Source organism: Abramis brama (assembly GCF_963993115.1).
Source record: "Abramis brama genome assembly, chromosome: 14".
Taxonomy (NCBI): Eukaryota; Metazoa; Chordata; class Actinopteri; order Cypriniformes; family Leuciscidae; genus Abramis; species Abramis brama.
The window spans coordinates 35,024,526-35,048,465 of NC_139976.1; the positions used below are offsets into that span (position 1 = coordinate 35,024,526).

At 42.6% G+C, this 23,940-nt stretch overlaps 2 protein-coding genes across 2 annotated transcripts in view; both read right to left on the reverse strand.

Annotated features, from left to right (window-relative positions):
- The window catches only part of LOC311096687 (integrin alpha-X-like), a 569,425-nt gene that overhangs the window by 476,056 nt on the left and 69,429 nt on the right, over positions 1–23,940 (reverse strand). The gene's annotated exons all lie outside the window — the stretch shown is intronic.
- The window catches only part of LOC311096690 (transmembrane protease serine 9-like), a 46,576-nt gene that overhangs the window by 2,716 nt on the left and 19,920 nt on the right, over positions 1–23,940 (reverse strand). The window contains exons 16-18 of the mRNA XM_084136001.1: positions 19,831–20,023; positions 18,803–19,071; positions 18,531–18,676 (exon numbers count right to left, since the gene is read on the reverse strand). Coding sequence (XP_083992127.1) covers positions 18,531–18,676; positions 18,803–19,071; positions 19,831–20,023 — 608 coding nt within the window. The remainder of the gene's footprint in view (positions 1–18,530; positions 18,677–18,802; positions 19,072–19,830; positions 20,024–23,940) is intronic.

The following is a 23,940-nucleotide window of genomic DNA, read 5'->3' on the forward strand; positions in this document are numbered from 1 at the left end:
CAGCTCCGCGCTTTGCTCTATCGCTTTTACATTTTATCTCCTATATTTTTATATTTTATTTCCTTTTATCATCTAATTTTAACTTCAGCAAATCAGCACAGTGCTCAGACGACAAAGTTTGGATTACTACAAAAACGCAGAATTCTTTTACCCGACCAGCTTACATTCCGGGGAAAGGAAAACACAACTGCCTACACTCATGAGGATAAGAGAGAAAATGTCTCTTCTGGTTCAAGAATCTACTTGCTGCACTAACTGCCACAGACTTTTACAAAGGATTGCAGTTCTTGAAACAAAGTTACTTACGGGACCACCAAACCAGATGGAACACACAACACAGCTCATGGTCATGGACACCCTTCAGCATACCGGTGAGTCCCATGAAACTAGTGCTCCTCGACAGGTAGAGAAACAAGCCGATCGACTTACAAATTAATGGCACAAACAGGGAGCGAGACCCAAAGGCACTCGAGACATCAGTTTGTCACGAGCCTCATATATTACCGCAGTAGCATCCTCTACCCCAGATACAGCTCTGACAAGGATTACAAACACTGGTCTCCTACCACCACCTATACATCTTGAGAACAGATTTGAAGTACTAATGAATGTAAATGAGGAATCCCCAAATGTGATGAATGTGATCGAACACAGACTGAATGGGCCAGTAGCTAACACTGATGCTAACTGGCGCTCAAGGTCGAGCAGACAGCGGCACTCAGCTCAGAGCGCAGCCGAGCCCAGGACTCTGATAGTGGGGGACTCCATAATCAGAAACATTAGCAACAGGGATACAACTACGTGCTGCCTTCCACAAGCAACAATTTCTGATATAAACAGGGAACTTCAGAACATTCTGATGAAACATAAGACTGCAAATCGACTCATCATTCATGTGGGGAAGAATGATATTCATAAAGAGCAGTCAGAACTCCTTAAGAAGGATTTCAATGAACTTTTTGAAACATTTAAAAGACTGAAAGCTCAAACATTCATCAGTGGACCACTCCCAGCAAGAGGAACAAACAGGTTTTCACAGCTGCTTGGGCTTAATGGCTGCAAAAAACCTGCAATATAAAAGGAGTTAACTTCATTGACAACTTCAATCTTTTCTGGAGTCAGAGACAACTATTTCATCGGGATGGCCATCACCCAAACAAACTTGGTTCAAGAGTGTTAAAGGACAATATCTACTTCTCCCTCAATCATCCTTCTGCAGTGTGTGTCAATCTGAACAACGCACACACACCTGGAAACAATATGAATGACCACAGGACTTCACTTCAGCAGCAAAATGGACATGCGGTTGACATATCACACAAGGACAATGATAACACCACTCCGCCACAACAACCTCTGCTCACGGACACAATCTCAGCTGAGCCCTGCCCACAGAGCTCACCAAAGACAGACATATTAGAAATGCTCCAAGATTCAGCACCCAAGGACGACTTCCTGGAAAACAGCCAGGGAAGCCAGGACAGCATATTACAGCCTCCGATAACACCTGAGCAACAACCCCTTTCACCAGACACGTTATCCCTCTCTCCAGCATCCCCACTTCTGTGTTTCTCAGAGAAAATGGAAGAACTGGTGCATGCTGGAACCAAACTATCCCACTCTTTTGCTGCAAGCCCCCAGATAACAACCAAAAAATGGCAGGCACCTCAACCACCAAAGCCTGTGCGCCGAGCTCGCCCTCCCCCTCCTGTGAGAGCTCTTCGGCCTCTGCCACAACGCCAGGGCCCACACCCTCCTCCATCTGCTCGAGGTGAACCAAAAACAACTGATACCAGCTCTCAGTGATATGTGTTGGGTCCCTGCTATGATAACAGTAACCTTCTCAAATGTTTACAGAACAAGCGGGAACCCAGTGTGCCTGTATCTTTCTCTATTGCTGTTCTATTACAAGATAGAAAGTCTAAGGCCCTCAATAGCTGTACAGCAAACCCAACTAATCTGGTGCCTATTACATGTCAAACTAAGATTGCTGTGACAAAAAGTAAGACTGTTAAGTTAGCACTTTTAAACATTCGCTCACTTAAAAATAAATCACTTCTAGTCAACGACTTAACCACAAACAACCTGGACTTTATGTTTCTAAATGAAACCTGGCTAGAAGACAGCTGCAGTGCAACAGTCCTCAATAAAACATCCCCTCCTAACTTTACTTTTATGAGTGTCTGCAGAGCTGTTAAGAGAGGTGGGGGTCTAGCTGCTCTTTTTAAAGATATCTATCAATGTAAGCAAATATCATTTGGGAATTACCCGTCTTTCGAATATCTGGGTACTGTGTTAAAAGGTGCTCCACACATTTTACTTATCATTATTTACAGGCCTCCAAAATACTCTCCAGCCTTTGCTGAGGACTTTACAGAACTGTTATCAACAATTACCTCAGAGTTTGACTGTTTTGCCATTGCTGGAGATTTTAACATTCACATAGATAGTGCAGAAAACAATATGGCAAAATAAATCAAAACTGTTTGCTTAAATGAGAACACTAGTGTACTATTTATGAAGGCTTTATCCTTAACACCAAGCATATCTGCAGACTCTGTTGATTTTCTCCTTGATTCTTTTAACTCAAAAGTTAAAAGTGTAATTGATGATATTGCTCCTGTTAAAGTCAGGAAGAAGAGTGGCAGACAAAAAGCACCTTGGAGAAACTCAACAGCAGTGCAAATTATGAAAAGACAATGCAGAAAAGCAGAGCGCATGTGGCGGAAGACAAAACTTGTAGTCCATTATAACATCTACAAAGACAGCCTGCATGCTTTCAATATGGAACTAGGCAAAGCTAGACAGACTTTCTTCTCAAATATTATAAACAGCAATTTAAACAACACACGCACTCTTTTTGCTACTGTAGAGAGACTGACAACCCCCCCAAGCCAGATTCCCAGTGAAATGCTCTCAGACAACAAGTGCAGTGAGTTTGCTTCTTTCTTCTCTGAGAAAATCAATAATATCAGAAAGGTGATCAGCACATCCTTGCGTTGCGCTGGGGTCAGACAGATCAGACCACCTGAGAAAGTAGTTACTATGTCTGATTTCAAAGAAATTGATGGCAAAATTTTGGAAGAAACCGTACAGCACCTTAAAACATCAACATGCGCCCTTGACACACTTCCCACATCTTTTTTCAAAAGTGTGTTAAACAGTTTAGAAGCAGATCTTCCAGAAGTGGTAAATGCCTCACTTCTCTCTGGGAGTTTTCCAAACTCCCTGAAAACTGCAGTTGTCAAGCCCCTCCTGAAAAAGAGCAATCTGGATAAGACCATATTAAGCAACTATAGACCGATCTCAAATCTTCCTTTCATAGGCAAGATCATTGAAAAAGTTGTCTTCAATCAGCTGAAAAAATTCTTAAGCTCGAATGGATACTTTGACAATTTTCAATCTGGTTTCCGACCGCACCACAGCACAGAGACAGCGCTCATAAAGATAATAAATGATATTCGCTTAAATACTGATTCAGGAAAATTATCAGTGCTGGTACTACTCGACCTCAGTGCTGCATTTGACACTGTCGATCATAACATACTTCTTGACAAGCTGGAAAACTGGGTGGGGCTTTCTGGGATAGTCCTAAAATGGTTCAGGTCATACTTAGATGGGAGAGGTTATTATTTGAGTATAGGAGACCATAAGTCTGAGTGGACATCCATGACATGCGGAGTCCCTCAAGGCTCAATTCTTGCGCCACTCCTGTTCAACCTGTATATGCTCCCAATGAGCCAAATAATGAGAAAGAACCAAATTGCTTACCACAGCTATGCAGACAACACACAGATATACTTAGCCCTTTCGCTTAACGATTACAGCCCCATTGACTCCCTGTGCCAATGCATTGACGAAGTCAACAGTTGGATGTGTCAAAACTTTCTTCAATTAAACAAAGACAAAACTGAAGTCATTGCGTTTGGAAACAAAGATGAAGTTCTCAAGGTGAACACATACCTTCACTCTAGGGGTCAAACAACTAAAAATCAAGTCAGGAATCTTGGTGTGACACTAGAGTCAGACCTTAGTTTCAGTAGTCATGTCAAAGCAATAACTAAATCAGCATACTATCATCTGAAAAATATTGCAAGAATTAGATGCTTTGTTTCCAGACAAGACTTAGAGAAACCTGTGCATGCTTTCATCACCAGCAGGGTGGATTATTGTAATGGACTCCTCACTGGCCTTCCCAAAAAGACCATAAGACAGTTGCAGCTCATACAGAACGCTGCCGCCAGGATTCTGAGCAGAACCAGAAAATATGAACATATCACACCAGTCCTCAGGTCTTTACACTGGCTCCCAGTTAGATTTAGGATTGATTTTAAAGTATTATTACTGGTATATAAATCATTCAATGGCCTAGGACCTCAATACATTGCAGATATGCTCACTGAATATAAACCCAACAGATCACTCAGATCATTAGGATCATATCAGCTAGAAATACCAAGGGTTCACTCTAAACATGGCGAGTCCGCTTTTAGCTATTATGCCAGCCGCAGCTGGAACCAGCTTCCAGAGGAAATCAGACGTGCTCCTACAGTAGTCACATTCAAATCCAGACTCAAAACACTTCTGTTTAGCTATGCATTTACTGAATGAGCACTGTGCCGCTGTACGTCCGACTGTTTGTACTGTACTGTATTTTATTTTATTTTTCTAAACTGTTTTAATTATTCTTATTTCTTTTTATTATTTTAATTTCTTCTATGTAAAGCACTTTGAATTGCCATTGTGTATGAAATGTGCTATATAAATAAACTTGCCTTGCAGTGTGTTGAAACTCTGACTAAACACCAAGTTAAACCGTGCAAATTAAGAAAGAGTCGTAGTAAATTTGATGCTTTACTGTCACACTTCCTCATTTACATGTAGTGGTGAAAACTGTAATAAAACAATACAGCACTATTCAGTGTCAATTTCTTGAGTAAAATTACATTATGAATGATAATAACATGAATATACAATGCTATTCTCAATGTAGCAGCAGTTATACAGGCTATTAGCATTGCTGGGAACCTGTACACAATGGCAAACATCGTTTTTAACAATCTTATCAAACATCATCTTTTCAACAAAATCTCTACTAATACATGATCTTTAACATGTCTAATATCACATAAATAAACTTACAGCATTGCCTCTATGATGCTTTAAGGTGGATGCAAATGGATTGAACCCTGAGAGCACACCATGTCTGTCTCATTGTTTCCATGCAGTATCATGAAGGACAAACAGGAAGTGACTTTATAGGAAGTGACATCACCAAATGACACAAAAACTCTAAAAGTTAAATTCCTTAAAAGACAACACACTCCCTGCCTGACCTATGTGAGGTCACTATGAATTTATGAGAGTGCCAAACCTTAGATCTCTAGATCAGTCTTTGGTTAGAAGTAGAACAACTTCTGCAATTGGCCGTAGAAAGGATTTTATATTGCCTTGGTCACTTGTCGTTACCTCAACCTTTCTGACATGTCCATCCTTTCCAGGGAATAAAGCAGTGATTCTAGCCATGGGCCAGCAGTTGCAGGCTATTTGCTTGTCCCTGAGCAGAACTAGTTCTCCAACTTGAAGGTTTCTGTGAGGTACTGTCCACTTCTGTCTGTGTTGCAAGCAAGGTAAGTATTCACGGCTCCAGCGGGTCCAGAACTGGTTTGCAAGAGCCTGAACTTGTCTCCATTGCTTTGTGTACAGGTCCTTGTCCGAGAAGTCTCCAGGAGGAGGTGGAACTCCTGTCTTCTGTGTAAGAAGCATTGATGGTGAAAGTATGAAAGGTTGTTCCGGGTCTGCAGACACAGGTAAGAGTGGTCGTGCGTTAATAATAGCAGTAACTTCTGCCATTAGTGTGCAAAGAACTTTGTGGGTTAAGCGAGTGTACAGCTGCAGAAACATTGAATCTAGGATTCTTCTGGCAATGCCGATCATACGCTCCCACGAGCCTCCCATGTGAGAACTGTATGGTAGATTGAATTCCCAGCTGCATCCTTGCTCACTGAGATACCTCTGCACCTTTTTGTCCATTCCAAGCTCCTTGCATGCCCCAATGAAATTGCTACCGCAGTCGGAATGGAGCTGTTTCGCAGGGCCTCTGAGTGCGAAGAATCACCTTAGAGCATTTATGCAGCTTGACGTGTCCATAGACTCGATAACCTCGACATGCACAGCTCTCGAACTCATACAGCAGAACATGATCGCCCATCGCTTGCTCTCCGCCTGTCCTCCTCTGGTGCGTCTGGTTGTAACGCACCAGTGTCCAAAGACATCAAGCCCCACATATGTAAAGGGAGGGCAGGTTTTGAGGCGTTCAGATGGCAAGTCCGCCATACGTTGTTCTTCTTGTTTTCCACGTAACTTGCGGCAGGTTATACATTTGTGTAGTACTGAATTGATTAGTGCTTTGCCTCCCAAGATCCACAGTCCTGCTGCCCTGATCGCTTCTTCCATCAAGTGACGGCCTTGATGTTTCACTTGCTCATGATGATGTCGAGTGAGCAGTAGGGAGATGTGGCTATCTTTGGGCAGAATTATTGGGTTCTTTTCAGCAGATGCAAACTGAGAGTGCTTTAGACGTCCACCAACACAAATTAAATTGTCCTCTATGATCGGACTGAGTTTCCGCAAGCGGCTACTTTTGGATACTGCCTGGTTAGCTTGGAAGGCTGACAGTTCTTTTGAAAACGCAGCTTTTTGTGTTGCTTGAAGGATAACATACCTTGCTTGGTCCATTTCATCCGGAGTACGAGGTAAGTCACATCTATGCCAACCTTTGCATTTTCTGTTTTGGTTTGTGTGTTTACAAGATTTTGCCATGTGAACTAGAAATGCTACTCCTCTTACTAGAGATGTGAAGGTGGAGAACCATTGGAATCGGTCAGAGGTAAGCTCTGGTTCTTCCAGGTTAGTAGCACAGCTTTGTACTTGAGGTCTGATTTCTGAGTCTATTTCAGGTTCAATTAGCTGAGATGTTTCACTCGATTGTGTTTTCTCTGCAGGTAGCTGATGCAGGAAGGAAGGACCGGTGAACCAAGAAGTCTGCACCAGGCAAGATGCAGGTAAGGATCTTGATGCATGATCTGCAGGATTTTCTTCTGTACGTACATAATGCCACTGCTCAGGTCTTGAGGACTGACGGATACGTTGAACATACATGTAGAATCGCTTTGACTCGTTATAAATATAGCCGAGCACCACTTTGCTGTCTGTAAAGAACTTTGTGTCATCCAACTTTAGATACAGCTCATGCTGAATGAGATCTGCTATCTCTATTGCTAAGACAGCAGCGCACAGCTCCAGCCTTGGGATGGTAGGTTCGGACAGAGGTGCTAGCTTTGCCTTGCCCATAACTAATCTTACTTCAACTTTCCCATCTTTCTGAAGTGCTTTCAGATACGCCACAGCACCTATGGCCTTGGTCGATGCATCCGAGAATACACACAATTCTGTGTGCACTGCTTCAGTGAGTGAAGTTGTTGTGTATGTACGGCAAACTTGAAGCTGTTTTAAGTCTTGGAGTGAATCTCTCCAGGCTTCCCATCTGCTTAGCTTGTCTTCTGGGAGAGATGTATCCCAGTCTGACAGTTCAGAGGTAAGTTCTCTGAGAAGGGCTCTTCCCTGGATCGTGACAGGTGCCAGTAAACCCAGAGGATCGAAAATACTGTTGACAGTGGAGAGGACTCCACGGCGGGTGAATGGTTTGTTAATGGTCGATGCAGAGTAAGTGAAGGTGTCATTCATAATCTCCCACAGCAGACCTAAGCTCTGTTGTGTGGGTGAAGTTTCTCCACTCAGATCTAGGTCCTTGATTACTGGAACACAATCTTCGGGAGGGAAAGCGTCCATGACTGTCTGAGTGTTCGAAGCAAACTTGTGTAAACGGACGTTTGACTCAGCTAGTGAGGCCTGTGTTCGTTGAAGCAAATTGATTGCTTCAGCTTCAGATGGTATAGATATCAAGCCATCATCAACATAGAAATGTCTTTCCACAAACCTGACAGTGTCAGCACCATACTCCTGTGTGCCTTCTCTGATAGCTCTTCGCAGTCTATAAATTGCCACAGAAGGAGATGGCCCATTGCCAAAGACGTGGACCTTCATTCGATAATCAACAATTTCCTTGTTGACATCATTATCCTTATGCCATAGAAAACGGAAGTTGCGATGGTCTTCACGCACCAAGAAACAGTGGAACATCTGTTGAATGTCCGCTAGGATTGCAACCTTCTCTTTCCGAAAGCGTAGCAGAACACCCACAAGGGAGTTATTAAGGTCGGGGCCTGTGAGGAGCACGTTGTTGAGAGAAACACCTATTAGTATTGAGCACTGGAATCAAAGACCACCCTGATCTGATGACCCTGATGGGTTTTTTTGGATGGTAGACCCCAAATGTTGGAAGATACCAACATTCCTCCTCTTCTCTCAGTGGCGGTGCTACCTCAGCATGTCCGTTAGTGAAGATCTTTTCCATAAATGCCACATACTGTTGCTGCATCTCAGGTTTCCTCTTCAGGGTACGTTGCAGGGATGTGAATCGGTTCACTACTTGCCTTTTGTTGTTTGGCAAAGGCTGGCGTGGTTCTCTGAACGGCAGAGGAGCTACCCAGCTGTTAGCATCATTTCTGTAGACGTTTGTGTCCATTATTTTCAGGAAAGCTGTGTCTTCCACTGATGGAGCAGGTTTATTATCATGCTCAGTTCTGTTGAACACTGTCTGTCCCAACGTCTTCTCAGTTACTCTGGCAGACATGTTACAGCTTGGCTGCATCTCCTTAACCTGCATGAAGCTTGTGCAGGGTTGAAAGATTGAATGGCGACCATTTTCTAGCACATTGGTCTTGAATGTGTTGACTGTTGGCTTATGTACATTACCCAGGCACACTTCTCCTATTACTACCCAGCCCAGGTCCAGTCGTTGGGCAAAGGGGGCGTTGTTTGGTCCATTGACCTGCTGCCTGACCTTGTGTGCCCTGATGACATCTCTTTCCGAGTAGCAGCAGTATTTCTGCCTCTGGTTCCAGTTCTGGGATATGCTTAGCAATGTGTCAGAGATGAGACTGGTGTAGAACTGCACACGGCGTTGGAATTTCAGACCGATTATTAATGATCTCATGACACTCAATTAGTGGTGGAAGAGAGATGAGAACTTTTCCATCCAGTGACTCAATCTGAAATCCTTCTGCTTTCTTGCCAGATGTTTCTTGGGTACCAGAGCAAGTTCTGAGATGATATGAAAATGGCTTGCTTTCCACGTCAAAAAGCTCGAAGAACTCTGGTCTGGCTAATGACCGATTGCTCTGGTCGTCCAGAATTACATAGGCTTTTATGGCCATATCCTTGAAACCCTTGGGGTATATCTTTACGAGGCAGATTTTTGAACATGAGCGGCTCCACTGACCTGGACCGCAAACTTCTGTACAGCTTGTACTGACACTGACCGTGTTAAAATGATCTTCTCCCTCCCCGCCGTCCTCTTGTGACGGTGAAGGAGCCTTGACTGCTTGACCAGGGTGCATGGCCACATCATGATATATACTGCCGCATTCAGCGCACTTCACAGAAGACTTGCATTCATTAGCGAGATGAAAGATTGAAGAACAGCATTTGAAACATATTCCTTTCTCCTTGAGGAAGGCCTTTCTATCGTCGAGGAGTTTGTTTCTGAATGTTCGGCATTTTTTCAGAGGGTGTGGTTTATTATGCAATGGATAGATTTTGTTAGGGTCATCATTGACTACACACACATCTGTTTTGTGCACTGAGATGGGTTTGTTGGTATGGAAACTCTTCACAATGGATCTATCTGGTTTTGTGGGTGTTGTAGCACTGCTTTGATACATAAAGCTAGGGTCGTTTCGCTTCTTTGCCTCAGCTCAGAGCACAAAAAGTTACAGAAATACTCAAAGGGAGGAAAGTCGCCATGATTGTTTTCTTTATACCATGACCCAGAAGTCACCCACTTGTCCTGAAGCCCATATGGAAGTTTCTCTACATTAGGTCCAATTCCACGTGAAGTGTCGAGGTATAACAGACCTGTTAGATAACCATCTTCTTTAGCACCTTGGATTTCCATTAACAAGTCTCTGAGTTCACGTAATTTGGTGTGATCTTTAGCAGAAATCCTAGGAAAACTGTCCAACCGCTGAAACAGTGACTTTTCAATGACTTCTGGCGCAGCATAGCACTCACATAGTCTGTCCCATGCTTTATATAAAGCGAGATTGGGATTGCTGACATGCACAGAGCGGATGCGCTTCACTTGTTCGCCAGATTCCTTTCCCAGCCATTTAGTCATGAGGTCTAATTCTTGAGTTGCTGTGAGGTGAACTTCACGAGCTGCACTGGTAAATGAGGAATACCATGACCGGTAATTCTCTGGCTTATCATCGAATTGGTACAGTCCTGAATTAACAAGGTCTCGTCTTGCTAAATACTGTGCCAAAGGCTCTGCATGAGATGGCGTGCCAGCGAGAGGGATGTATCGAGGAACATATGACTTAGCATGTGCGTTCATGATGGATCCTGTCCTTCTGACTTCTGACTTCATCGCACCCACAGACAGACCAGGTAGGTTTGCTGCAGGTAAGTACAGCACATACTATCAGCTTTCTCAGACTTCGGCTTGTTGTTGATAGACTGTATACGTGAAATATGTTTTGCAGGCGGGCTCCATGTTATGAAACTGTTATGTGAGTCAGCATTGAATGAAGGAGCGACAGGTAAGCCTGATAAGAGCGGAAAGGGAGAATGACTCTGAAGGTTGATTTGAGAATTGACATATTCACTGATACGTTCAATTTTAACTTTCTCTGATTCAGATCCTCCTCTTTCAACTGCAGCATGCATCGCAAGTTCAGCATCTTCCAGCACTTGTGCTTCCAATGCTATTCTCAATGTAGCAGCAGTTATACAGGCTATTAGCATTGCTGTGAACCTGTACACAATGGCAAACATCGTTTTTAACAATCTTATCAAACATCATCTTTTCAACAAAATCTCTACTAATATATGATCTTTAACATGTCTAATATCACATAAATAAACTTAAGGCATTGCCTCTATGATGCTTTAAGGTGGATGCAAATGGATTGAACCCTGAGAGCACACCATGTCTGTCTCATTGTTTCCATGCAGTATCATGAAGGACAAACAGGAAGTGACTTTATAGGAAGTGACATCACCAAATGACACAAAAACTCTAAAAGTTAAATTCCTTAAAAGACAACACAATGATTCTTTAGTTATGTTAGAGTAACTTCAAATGTTGATATCCAAAGATGATGTATCACTGCTTTAATGTCTTCAAATCTCCTCTTTCTTAGTATCAAAATAATCCTCTTTTGATTTTATAATCAATGGTGTACAATATGTTATGATAAATTGCATCATGATATTTTTACCATACTTTTAAAGACTGCACAAATTCTCCATGCCACCATGAACATGCAAATGGATATAAGATGGAACAAAGACTTTCTCCCGGTCATCTTTGATTGGTCACCTCAACAAATGGGTGTGAACTGATATGACCTTTAAGAGTGTCTGATTAGTTCAGATCTGGCCTCAGTCTCTTCAAGCCAACATTCTCCTATCTTCTTCCGGCAACTTCATCTTCAAGTTAAATTCTTTGGATTCAACGTGGACCACACCAAGAACCCAAACGAATGCTTAGCGCACTCCAGGCGAAATCATCAAGAATCTCAAGAATCTCCTGCATCTGGAATTGTTCAGCAACCGAAGTCAATGCAAGTACCCATTCGCAGCCTTTAGATGCGTTTCTAAGTTATTGTGCCCCTTTAAGGTGACCCTGATTCTCTGATGTTTCTCGTAGGTTGTGGTTAAATGATTGTAATCTTGCCATTCTCTTCTCTTCTCTCTCTCTTTCTTCACTATTCTTCACTTTCTTGATTCTGTATACAATCTTTGCTTAGTTTAGTTGTGTGTGTAGCCTACCGCTGTTTCGTTTATTAAACCATTATATCGACACTTTATTGTCTCTGTGTTTGCCACATATCGAAGTCACTTAAACATCTTGATCTAGCGATACCTATGCTATTACCCTGCTAGTACTTTATTTACTTTAGTTGGAAATGGTTATTCTTTCTTGGCCAGGAAGATAATATATTTCCTAGAATTAATAATTGATTATGCTTTCTGTTCATTGGATGAACTGATTAAATAATTGTACTATTAATTCTACTGTCAATTCAAAAAATAATTAAAATATTTATGATTAATTATAATCCGTTAAAATTAATTAATTATATATATATATATATATATATATATATATATATATATATATATATAGAGAGAGAGAGAGAGAGAGTTAATTTTCTACAATTAAGTGAACATTTTTAGGCACTATAAATCCATTTTGACTGTTTTTGCTCAATTTTAACAATGAAAATCAGAGATGGTCTTATTACTAAGAGATACCAAGTTCAGAGGTCAAGGTCAATGTCCGGTTGCCATAGAAATCCTGAAGATTGCACATGCGCATCATCTAAGAAACAACATCTATGCAGCAGTTCATGTCAGTTTTTGTTGCTGATTTGAAATATATAATTAAATGTGAATGTGTCAAGCAGTTTTTTCGCTTACACACCAGCGCCTGCGTCCGTAGCCTACCCGGTACGTACGTTTTGACAGCTAGTGAAGTGATATCAAAGAACACATTCTGAACGTACTAGAGTAATGGTACAGCCCAAAGGGGCTGTACCAATCATAAGTCATTAGATTATTTCATTAATAATCATTAGATTATTTCCTGAATTGTTGGTATGTGATGGTAATACTTCATTTAAATACATACAATTTTGGATAGGCTAACATTATTTAAAATGACATCTCATAACCCATATAGATATCACACTGTCAGAAAGTTTGGGAATATTCGCTCATAATTTATACACATATAAACATGATATAAACATATAACATGATATCAGAGTTTTAAAATCTAAATTTTAAAAGAGAACAATACATAATGGTTGTTTAAACCAATGAGCATTAAGTTCATTAAGTTGTGTCGTCAGCAAGTCTTTCCCATCATGCTTTTGATCAGCGCAGTCAAAAGGACTCTTTATATACTACCTCTCTTCATTGACTGGCCAAAAAGTAGCAGACTGAGGACAGTGGAAGCTAGGCCTAAAAATTCAACATGGTGTTTGGATTTCATTTGGATTGTTTTTTTCATCACACAGCATCATTCCACTGACATTTCTTCAATTTATCCTCATCTCTGCAACTACAGACATTAATCTACATTATTTTCTATAGGGCACAGCTGATTGGTTCCTGCCGTATCAGTGGCCAATGAGCTCGCTGCTCAACCTTCAAATACTTGGGTAGTATTTGCCCTAGCAGTGCAGCGCGCTTTCGGAAATCCTCTAAAATTCAACATCTAAGATTAGTGCGTGGGTTTTTACGTTATATCACTGTGTTTTGTGTAGTCTGCTTAATCAATTCCTTATGAACTAACCATTCACAAGGTCTAAATCATGTGTCATGTCAGCAGTCCTGAATTAATGCTAGAGTGAATCACTAGCATTAGCAGCTAGAGAATGTGCATTTTGCATTTATGCTGCAGCAAGCAGGCAATGTAAGAATACAGAGAAAAGCTTTTCTGAACTCTATAAAGTGAAAGGCTTTATTTGTATCACATATATAACAGAGCCACAGCAATTCCTAGTATTTTTACAGCAGCAACATTTATAACAATCAGATTGCAATGTTAACTAATATCAACAGCAGTAGCAGATGTTGTGGTTAAGTAGACACTGTATGTGTTTGCTAAATTGAGTCCATGTGTCGGCTAATGAGTCGATCATGAGATGTAAACATTACCATTTTTAAAATACAATGTTTTCACCTTATTTACATACGAAGTACGCGAGCAGCTGCATTTTCAGCAGAATTATATTTGGGCATAAACTATTTCATAACTACAGGACGAACAGTGACGAATGCTAATGTCGGATACCTTTCGTATTAAACTCACTGCTCACACGTAGAATGATAATTGTCATTTCAACTACCTGTGCAAGGCAGATTCATGTATTTCTCAAATGAAAAGCAAGAGCACCACAGCGATGCTGTATCATTTGCCAAACTCTCCACCGGGTATGTGTGTGCGCGCGCTGGAGAACATCAGGATTCTGTTTGCGGCACGTTTGCAGAGGTGGGCGTTTCGATCACGGACATGATGTTGATCATGTGTGGTGGCCATCAGAGGTGTTTATTATCAGTCAGAATAACTCACTACTCAACGCAGACGTATTTGCTTAACAACAGGAGTGTAAATAGGAGACTCATTGCAGTTTGCACAGCTTATTTATGTAACGGCACTTTCTGAGATTGCATGGGCTAAGATGAGTGAGCAGTTTGCACACTCTAGCGACTATATATGTCATTCATTGAATAAGTGCTCATGCTGTGGTGAGGACAGACAGTCGGGTGCAGGCTGCGAAGTTCAGGAGTAATGTGGGATTCACTCTCAAATTGTGTTGTTGACATAACCATTGCATGGGACAGATATGAAATGCCAAGTAGTAATGCATTAACAATGTAACTCAGACAATAGATATAATAGACTATCAGCTCTTCTTTCCAAATATCGTAAAATAATGACTCGTAAATCTAATGTCGTGGTACATTTCTATTCTATTGGTGGACACTGCTATACAGCATCTGGATTAAGCACCTTCACTAAATTTCGGGAACTCTGGGTTCCAGAACCGGGATGGGCATTCACGTTTAAATATTAACCTTTGCTTAATCCACGAAACAACAAACCATGCCTTATTAGTTTAAGAAGGTGTTTTACAATCTTGCATTTGATGCAGGAGTAAAATAATAGCATACAGCAGCAGAGATACGTATTAAGATACAGCAGCATTGCGCCTTTTACGTTAGGTTACTGTGTCTAAGCATAGTGGACACTTTTCAAGGCTGATGTTTAATTTTGCGTGCATGTTCGGGCTCGGTCAGCTGAATACTCGTAGCCATACTCCCGTTGTCCAAATGACTCCACATTTACAAATAGGGTAATAGGGTAATTACGATTTGTAGGTAATTTTGTTACCTACAAATTTGACAATGACGATTATCAAATGATGTTAAATCATCATACTATTTGCTCAGGTGGTTGTGGAGGGTTTCTTTTCTCATCTCTATTAGCCTGCAACGTGTTACCATTTGTTAAAGCCACACATAATATGCATTCTAATTGGATATGTTTGAGCTTTCTGCTCAGGCACACATACTGTAGTCACAGGTCAATAGAATTAAGCCATTCGGCAAAGCAGGCCCAGGTACACATAGTCTAATAGGCCACTAGAGCCAAGCCTTACGGCCCAGACTACTTAGTTTAGTGGCACACATACACTGGTATGTAGGCACATATGTAGAACTGTAAAAGTCACAAGGGACACCGCTTGAAAAAAAAAAGGGTACACTAGTACACATAGGGCTACACTTCGAGATGCTTCACGCGCCTTATATACACCTCATGGCAGCCCACATTTAACGGCTAGATCTGCTTGGGGGAATACTGCGTAGGCAGATATAGTCCGCCAAGACCAAGCATACGCCCCATTTCTCATACTGAAAACTAAAGAGCCAGACACACATATATAGCATTCACACGTTCCTATGGCTCTTTGGAGAAGCAGCAGAATATGTTTTGGTGGTAGATCTGCTGGGGGTGGGGGATTTTCTGATGTACAGTATACTCGGCTTGTATTGTATTGTCAAATATCATGTCACCTGCTCTGTTGGGGGGTGATTCATGTACGCTATATTGTACAGCAGAAGCATGTATTACATGCTTACAGCAGTGTGTTGTATATGTATTGATCGTAGCAAGTCCTGTGCTTGCTCTGCAGCAGCAGCGTAGCAGACCTATTCTGCCAAGACCAAATATATCAACTTTGTCATACCCATTACCATGCCAAACACTCTAGAAATATATATATATATATACACACTCACCTAAAGGATTATTAGGAACACCTGTTCAATTTCTCATTAATGCAATTATCTAATCAACCAATCACATGGCAGTTGCTTCAATGCATTTAGGGGTGTGGTCCTGGTCAAGACAATCTCCTGAACTCCAAACTGAATGTCAGAATGGGAAAGAAAGGTGATTTAAGCAATTTTGAGCGTGGCATGGTTGTTGGTGCCAGACGGGCCGGTCTGAGTATTTCACAATCTGCTCAGTTACTGGGATTTTCACGCACAACCATTTCTAGGGTTTACAAAGAATGGTGTGAAAAGGGAAAAACATCCAGTATGCGGCAGTCCTGTGGGCGAAAATGCCTTGTTGATGCTAGAGGTCAGAAGATAATGGGCTGACTGATTCAAGCTGATAGAAGAGCAACTTTGACTGAAATAACCACTCGTTACAACCGGGGTATGCAGCAAAGCATTTGTGAAGCCACAACACGCACAACCTTGAGGCGGATGGGCTACAACAGCAGAAGACCCCACCGGGTACCACTCATCTCCACTACAAATAGGAAAAAGAGGCTACAATTTGCACGAGCTCACCAAAATTGGACAGTTGAAGACTGGAAAAATGTTGCCTGGTCTGATGAGTCTCAATTTCTGTTGAGACATTCAGATGGTAGAGTCAGAATTTGGCGTAAACAGAATGAGAACATGGATCCATCATGCCTTGTTACCACTGTGCAGGCTGGTGGTGGTGGTGTAATGGTGTGGGGGATGTTTTCTTGGCACACTTTAGGCCCCTTAGTGCCAATTGGGCATCGTTTAAATGCCACGGCCTACCTGAGCATTGTTTCTGACCATGTCCATCCCTTTATGACCACCATGTACCCATCCTCTGATGGCTACTTCCAGCAGGATAATGCACCATGTCACAAAGCTTGAATCATTTCAAATTGGTTTCTTGAACATGACAATGAGTTCACTGTACTAAAATGGCCCCCACAGTCACCAGATCTCAACCCAATAGAGCATCTTTGGGATGTGGTGGAATGGGAGCTTCGTGCCCTGGATGTGCATCCCACAAATCTCCATCAACTGCAAGATGCTATCCTATCAATATGGGCCAACATTTCTAAAGAATGCTTTCAGCACCTTGTTGAATCAATGCCACGTAGAATTAAGGCAGTTCTGAAGGCGAAAGGGGGTCAAACACAGTATTAGTATGGTGTTCCTAATAATCCTTTAGGTGAGTGTATATACATATATATATATATATATATATATATATATATATATATATATATATATATATATATATATGTGTGTATATGTGTATATATAGATAGATTTGGGGCCCTATCTTGCACCCAGCGCAATTGACTTTGTACACCGACGCATGTTTCATTCCTATTTTGCACCCGCGCAAAGCGCGCTTTTCCCTCCACAAAAGCACGTCGCTAAACTAGGGAATGAACTTGCGCTTCCTGGGCGGTTCAGCGCGAAAAAGGAGGCGTGTCCCGGCGCAAACAATCCCTGGTGCTATTTTACTGTTCCATAAAACAATTGCGCCACTGGCCAGAAAAAACCTAGTCTAAAGTCAGTGGCGCGTTGTTCATTATGCTATTTTAAGGGCGCATGCTTGACCATAATGTATAGCGTGCACAACGCGCATACACTTTGATTCTCTAATCTACACAGAAGCAGCAGTTTTCATTTTTGCAAATCATATTATTAGAAACGATAGATAGATAGATAGACAATTTATTATAAAAGCATACATCTAGCTTACACATTTACCCACATTATTATATGCCTGTTTAATTTGGGTGTGTTTCTCCATCCCCAGTGTCACTTCTCTGTGTTTTACGGCCGTGACGAGAGCGTTGCTCTCCTCGGCTGTGAACCGCTCCTGGCGCGCGCCTGGCAAATCCGCCGTTATAATAGCAATACGCCAAGGAAAAAGCGCGTCTGCTCTTAAAGGGAATGTGAGATGACGCTCTGATTGGTTTATTTCACGTTACGCCCAAACCACACCTATGAATAATGAAGCTACTTCAGACCAACCCCTTTTAGATTTGCGCCGGGCGCAAGAGCCATTTATCCCGCCGGGAAAATAGCAACAGCGCCGAGACCCGCCCACAAAGTTACTTGCGCTTTGACACTTGCGTTTCAGATCGTTAAAATAGGGCCCATAGGGTTTTGTCAATGCAAATATTTTTGTGTGTCTTTTCATATAAACTTTAAAAACTGTATTTTTTGGCATATATGTGTTATGAAGTTTATATGTTTGAGTTATAGCACTGGGGTCGATTGCAAATCTGGTCGGTAGATCCTTCCCTTAAAATTATTGTGTAGTTTGCCTCCTAAGAGGTTTTTTTGGAGACGGTTACAATCTTATGCACACTTCAGAATCTCGCCGGTCTCGTACTTTTCGCCAACTATTTTTTGAATACTATGTACTACTCTGTTAGTGAACTGTTTTTTGCAAGCTATATAGTAGGGAAGTATTCGATTTAGGACACAGCGTTATTGTTTACCTTGTAAACACAAGTTGAACAGAGTTTGTGTACCTGACATGAGTCCTTGCCTCCTTCCAGTCGACCAGTACAGATCATGTTGTCTGTTATACTTCCAACTCCATAGAGACAGTTGCACTGTCTGTTACCAATTATAGGAATCTCCACTTCCTGAAGAACTTTAGGGGATGGGAGGGACACTGTAGGAAAGACATGAGAAGTTATTTACTCTACATAGGCACAAATTAACCTGTTTTGAATGGGATTGTGAAAGGCATTTCATGTTGAGTTTAATGTAACTAAGTTAAACAGGAATGAATTCTCACCTCCTTCACTAATGTCTCCCCATCCAGTGATCCAGCTGTCTGTGCCGTTGTTAAACACACTGTGATCAGCTGCTAGACACACGGGTCTGATGTAGTCAGTGAAGGTGACGGGAGAGCTCAGTTTGAGCAGAGCGATATCATTGTCTTTCGTAAGATAGTTGTAACTGGGATGTTTGACAACTGCCATCACATCTCTGAAAACTTCGTTCGGGTTGAAGCCTTCCTGGGTCTGTCGCCCCAAAACCACAGTTGAATAATAGATGTAATAACTGAAATATAGAAAAAAACAGAAAAAACCCCAGAAAGTAGTCAAGAAGAGTTTTAAACCTGTAAAGCCTAACATATTAAAAATAAGTCCGAAAAATCTTTTTTATTTAAAATTTGTTTTTAGCGTTTATTGAGACATTAGACAGAATATTATAAAAAATCTCTCTCTTTGAACAGACTACTTGCATAAAATGTAATAAAATATCAGTTGTCACTCTATATCTGCCAATAATAGTCTTACTAAGATAACATTTAAATGCTTAGTTTTATGATCAGAGCCCTGTAGTTCTAAAATGTATTATGAAATGCAATGTAATGATTGAGAGGTGAACAAATAGCTGATGGATCATATTTGATACTTACATTTGAAGAAGAAAAAAAAAATTAAAATACGGATAATTAGGTAAATCTAAGCAGCTTCAGTCCAGTAAATGTTCATCTTGAAATATTACTAACAATACTTCATTCTTTATTCTTACATTTATACTGTCTAAAAACAATAAAGATTTCATGGACCACAAGCTAAAAGGGGACATTTTTACAGTTATACTAAAAGGCCTTTATTTATTGAAGATGTATACTAAAATAAAAACAAAACAAAAAGGCATTTTTTCAGCAAAGTTTTGATCATGTTGGCCTTAGAAATTTGCATATCAAATATGATACATTAGGCTTTAATAAGGTTAAATAAATTCCTCAGTCAAAATGTAATCTTCTCAAAGCATCTACGAAAGCAGAAGTATTTAGTTGAATGAGTTTACCTATCAACACAGTGGGCAGCAGTCAGCACCCACTGTTTGTTAATGAGAGAACCTCCACAGAAGTGTCTGCCGTCCAGAAGAAGGCTAGCCTGCCACGGCCAGCGTCCAGCTGAAGCGTTCTGACCTCCTACTATCCTGCTGCTGCTAAATGTGGTTCTTCCACACACCTGAGCACTGAGAAGATCATCTGAGGCTGCAAACACAAAAAACACAATGTTGTTTTACCCAGCTTCTCCAGCAGTACTGCAGCAGATGGCATCATGCACCTCATTTGATGGAGACCCATGTTTAATTCCTGATTCAATATATGTAGCCAACATTTTATGACAACAAAAAAGCATGATGAAAAAGTTATCCTTTCCAACCCCACATAGAATGTTGATAAATATGATAAATTCCTGAGATTGCACTGCTGTATTCAAGCAGCTTAGGGCTGTGAAACGATTAATCACGACCAATCGCATCCAAAATAAAAGTTTGTGTTTACATAATATATGTGTGTGTACTGTGTATAATTATTTTGTATATATAAATTCACATATGTATATATTTAAGAAAAAATTGTTATATATAAACTATTTATATATAATATAAATTATATATAAATATATATACAGTATATACATGCAAATATTTCTTAAAAATAAACATGCATGTGTGAGTATTTTTATATACTAAATAATTATACACAGTACACACACATATATTATGTAAACACACTTTTATTTTGGATGCGATTCATTGGGATTAATAATTTCACAGCCCTACGAGCCAATCAAAAGGCACTTTTCACATAAGATGACTTTATACATATATATAATAAATATTTCAATAAATAATGACATATCTGACATATCTTAAAATATATCAGTGCCATTGTTTTGTCTCAAGATTCACACCAGTAATGTTTTTTTCTAAGGCACATTTTTAAAAGCTATTTAAAAGTCCTAATTAAACTAAGGCCTAAGCCTGGCTTAATCTAAACCCTGTCTGTGAAACCAGGCCTAATTGATTAATAAGTTAATCTTTAGAAATTTTGGATGGAAAAAACCCACCAACAAAAACTTCTGCACAAATCATGTAAATTCAAAAGGTTCAAAACAGCAAATCTTAGTATATGGGGGAGAGTTTTCAGCACTGATATATTTCACAAACAATAATCATTAAAATTATTAAAGGTAAAAATATAATTTGTTGTTTAGGAAGTTGCATTCAAAAATCTGAAGGCACTCGTGCCAGTTTGAATGTACATTCTGCTATAAATAAGTTATTTGCATAATGCTTTCACCAAAAACAGAGGTATCACTTATTTTACTATATAATGTCTCGTTACATTTGGTAATCCGTCCAGGGACCAGACATGGAATTTTCAGAGGTCCGGATGTGGGTGCCATAGGGTGCCCCGTCTCTGAGTCATAAGGAATGACTGAAGGAATGAATGAGTCCTCAGAGGAATGGGCCAGGGAGGGACTGTCACAAGGAGCATGAGTTCTGGGAACCAGGTCTGGGTGGGCCAATAGGGGGCCACCAGAAGGACCTGCTCCTCGTCCTCCCTGACTTTGCACAGGGTCTGTGCAAGTAGGCTCACTGGGGGAAACGCATATTTGCGGAGGCCCCGGGGCCAGCTTGTGTGCCAGTGTATCCGTGCAGAGTGTTCCCTCGGTCAGGGAATAAAACAACTGGCAGTGGGAGGTCTCTGAGGAGGCAAACAGGTCTACCTGAGCCTCCCCGAACTCTCTCCAGATCAGCTGAACCGCCTGGGGATGGAGTCGCTATTCTCCCGGGAGCACAGCTTGTGACAGCTCGTTGTCCACATGGTTGAGCACACCGGGGAAATACATGGCTCGAAGTGACCTCAGATGCTTCTGACTCCAGAGGAGGAGATGGCGGGCGAGTTGCGACATGCGATGGGAGCATAGACCACCTTGTCGGTTGATGTACGCAACAGTCACAGTGTTGTCCGTATGGACCAGCACGTCTCTGCCCTGTAGCAAGCTTTTTAAGTGGCTCAGAGCGAGACGTACAGCTAGAAACTCGAAGCAGTTGATGTGCCAATGGAGTTGAGGGCCTGTCCACACCCCTGACACTGCATGCCCGTTGTACGTGGCACCCCAACCGGTGGCAGAGGCATCTGTGAATACCACAGCATGCCTGGACACCTGTTCCAAGGGTACTACTGCCTGCAGGAACGAGGGGCCTGACCACGGGATGAAGGTCTGGCGGCACGCCGGTGTGATAGTCACCCGGTGAGTGCCGTGATGCCACGCCCATCTCGGGACTCGGCCATGAAGCCAATGCTGAAGCGGTCTCATATATCTCATACCGCTGCTGCCATATGCCCCAGGAGCCACTGAAAGAATTTCCGCTGCCGTCCAGTTTAGCACCGACTGAGCATGTTCCTCTGTGAGACGTGCTGTCTGTGCGACCGAATCCAACTCCATACCGAGAAAAGAGATCCTCTGATTTTCGTGAAGACACGGAGAGACAGGGACAGCCCAAAGGACCTTGTACTGATATGCTCGACCCTTGAACCCCAGAAACGGCCTGTGTCGAGGAAGAATCGAGACATGAAAGTACGCGTCCTTCAGGTCATATGCTACAAACCAATCTCGGGGACGGATGCCTTCGAAAATGCGTTTCTGCGTGAGCATTTTGAACGGTAGCTTGTGGAGACTCCGATTCAAAACTCGCAGATCCAAGATCAGTCGTAACCCACCGTCTTTCTTGGGTACAATGAAGTAGGGACTGTAGTACCCTGACCTCATATCGGCTGGAGGGACTGGCTCTATCGCGTCCTTCGGCCAGTAGGACTGCGATCTCCGCCCGCAAGACATGGGCATTGGCTGCTCTCACTGTAGTGGAATGGATGGCCCAAAACTTAGAGGGACGCCGGGCGAACTGAATCGCATAGCTGAGCCTGATGGTCCGAATGAGCCAGCGATTCGGACTGGGGAGCGCTAACCAGGCTCGCAGAGACCGTACAAGCAGGACCAAAGGGACCGCAGGCGTACCCGGGGTGGGGCAGCGAGGTGGAACACAGGGACGCGGCTCGGGAGGTTCTCTCTGGGAGGTGGCTCATAGCGGAGTCTGAGTGTGCTGTGCAACACTGGGGCAGGAGGCAGCTTGGTTGCGTTCTCGAACCGCACACTGCTGCCCGCTGACAATAGAAGAGGCGGATGAGAGTGGTGAGGATTTTCTCCCCCCACTGCTCTCCGGGCCCTCTTCGGATCCAGAGATGAAAGAAACTACTTTTTTATTGAAAATTTGGGTACCACTGGTTTTGAGGCCAGCGGCGGAACAGAAACAAAAGGAAACAGAAGAATTTCCATCCGGCCCTCTTCCGGGGGAGGGAGCGGTGCGGTCACCATCTCCCGAAGAGCAGTCCCATCCATTTCTGGGTCGCCCATCCTAGGGACCTTTGGCTTTACCGCCCTTCTTGGCGTGGGCCTGGACGGGCGGGGCGGCCTGCCTGTGACTGGCTCCACGGTGCCATTTAGGTGGAGGCTGAGGGCAGGTGCGGGAGCGAGGGCAGACGCAGGAGGACGCCCCCGGCGACGAGCAGACTGAGGGGCTGCGGGCGGTGGGGTGGGCAGGATGTGTTTGATGGCCTCTGTCTGCTTTTGTACAGCCGAGAACTGCTGGGCGAAGTTCTCGACTGCGTCGCCAAAGAGGCCGGTCTGGGACACAGGGGAGTTAAGGAACCGGAGCTTGTCGGTCTCCCTCATGTCGGCCAGACATAGCCAGAGATGGCGTTCCTGGACCACCAAAGTGGACATTGCACGACCCACTGACCGCGCAGTGACCTTCGTCGCACGAAACGTGAGGTCTGTTGTGGCACGAAGTCCCTGGAGAACTTGTGGATCGTGACCACCCTCGTGCAGTTCCTTCAGTGCTTTGGCCTGATGGACCTGCAGCAACGCCATGGCATGCATGGCAGAGGCGGCTTCCCCACAGGCCTTGTAAGCCCTGCCGGTTAAGTCCGACGAGTACTTATAGGCCCGGGAAGCGAGACATGGTTCTCTGCACCATGTGGAGTTAGGGCACAGCTGCATAGCAACGGCCCACTCCACTGGCAGGGTACGCGTGTATCCCTTAGCCGGCCCACCATCA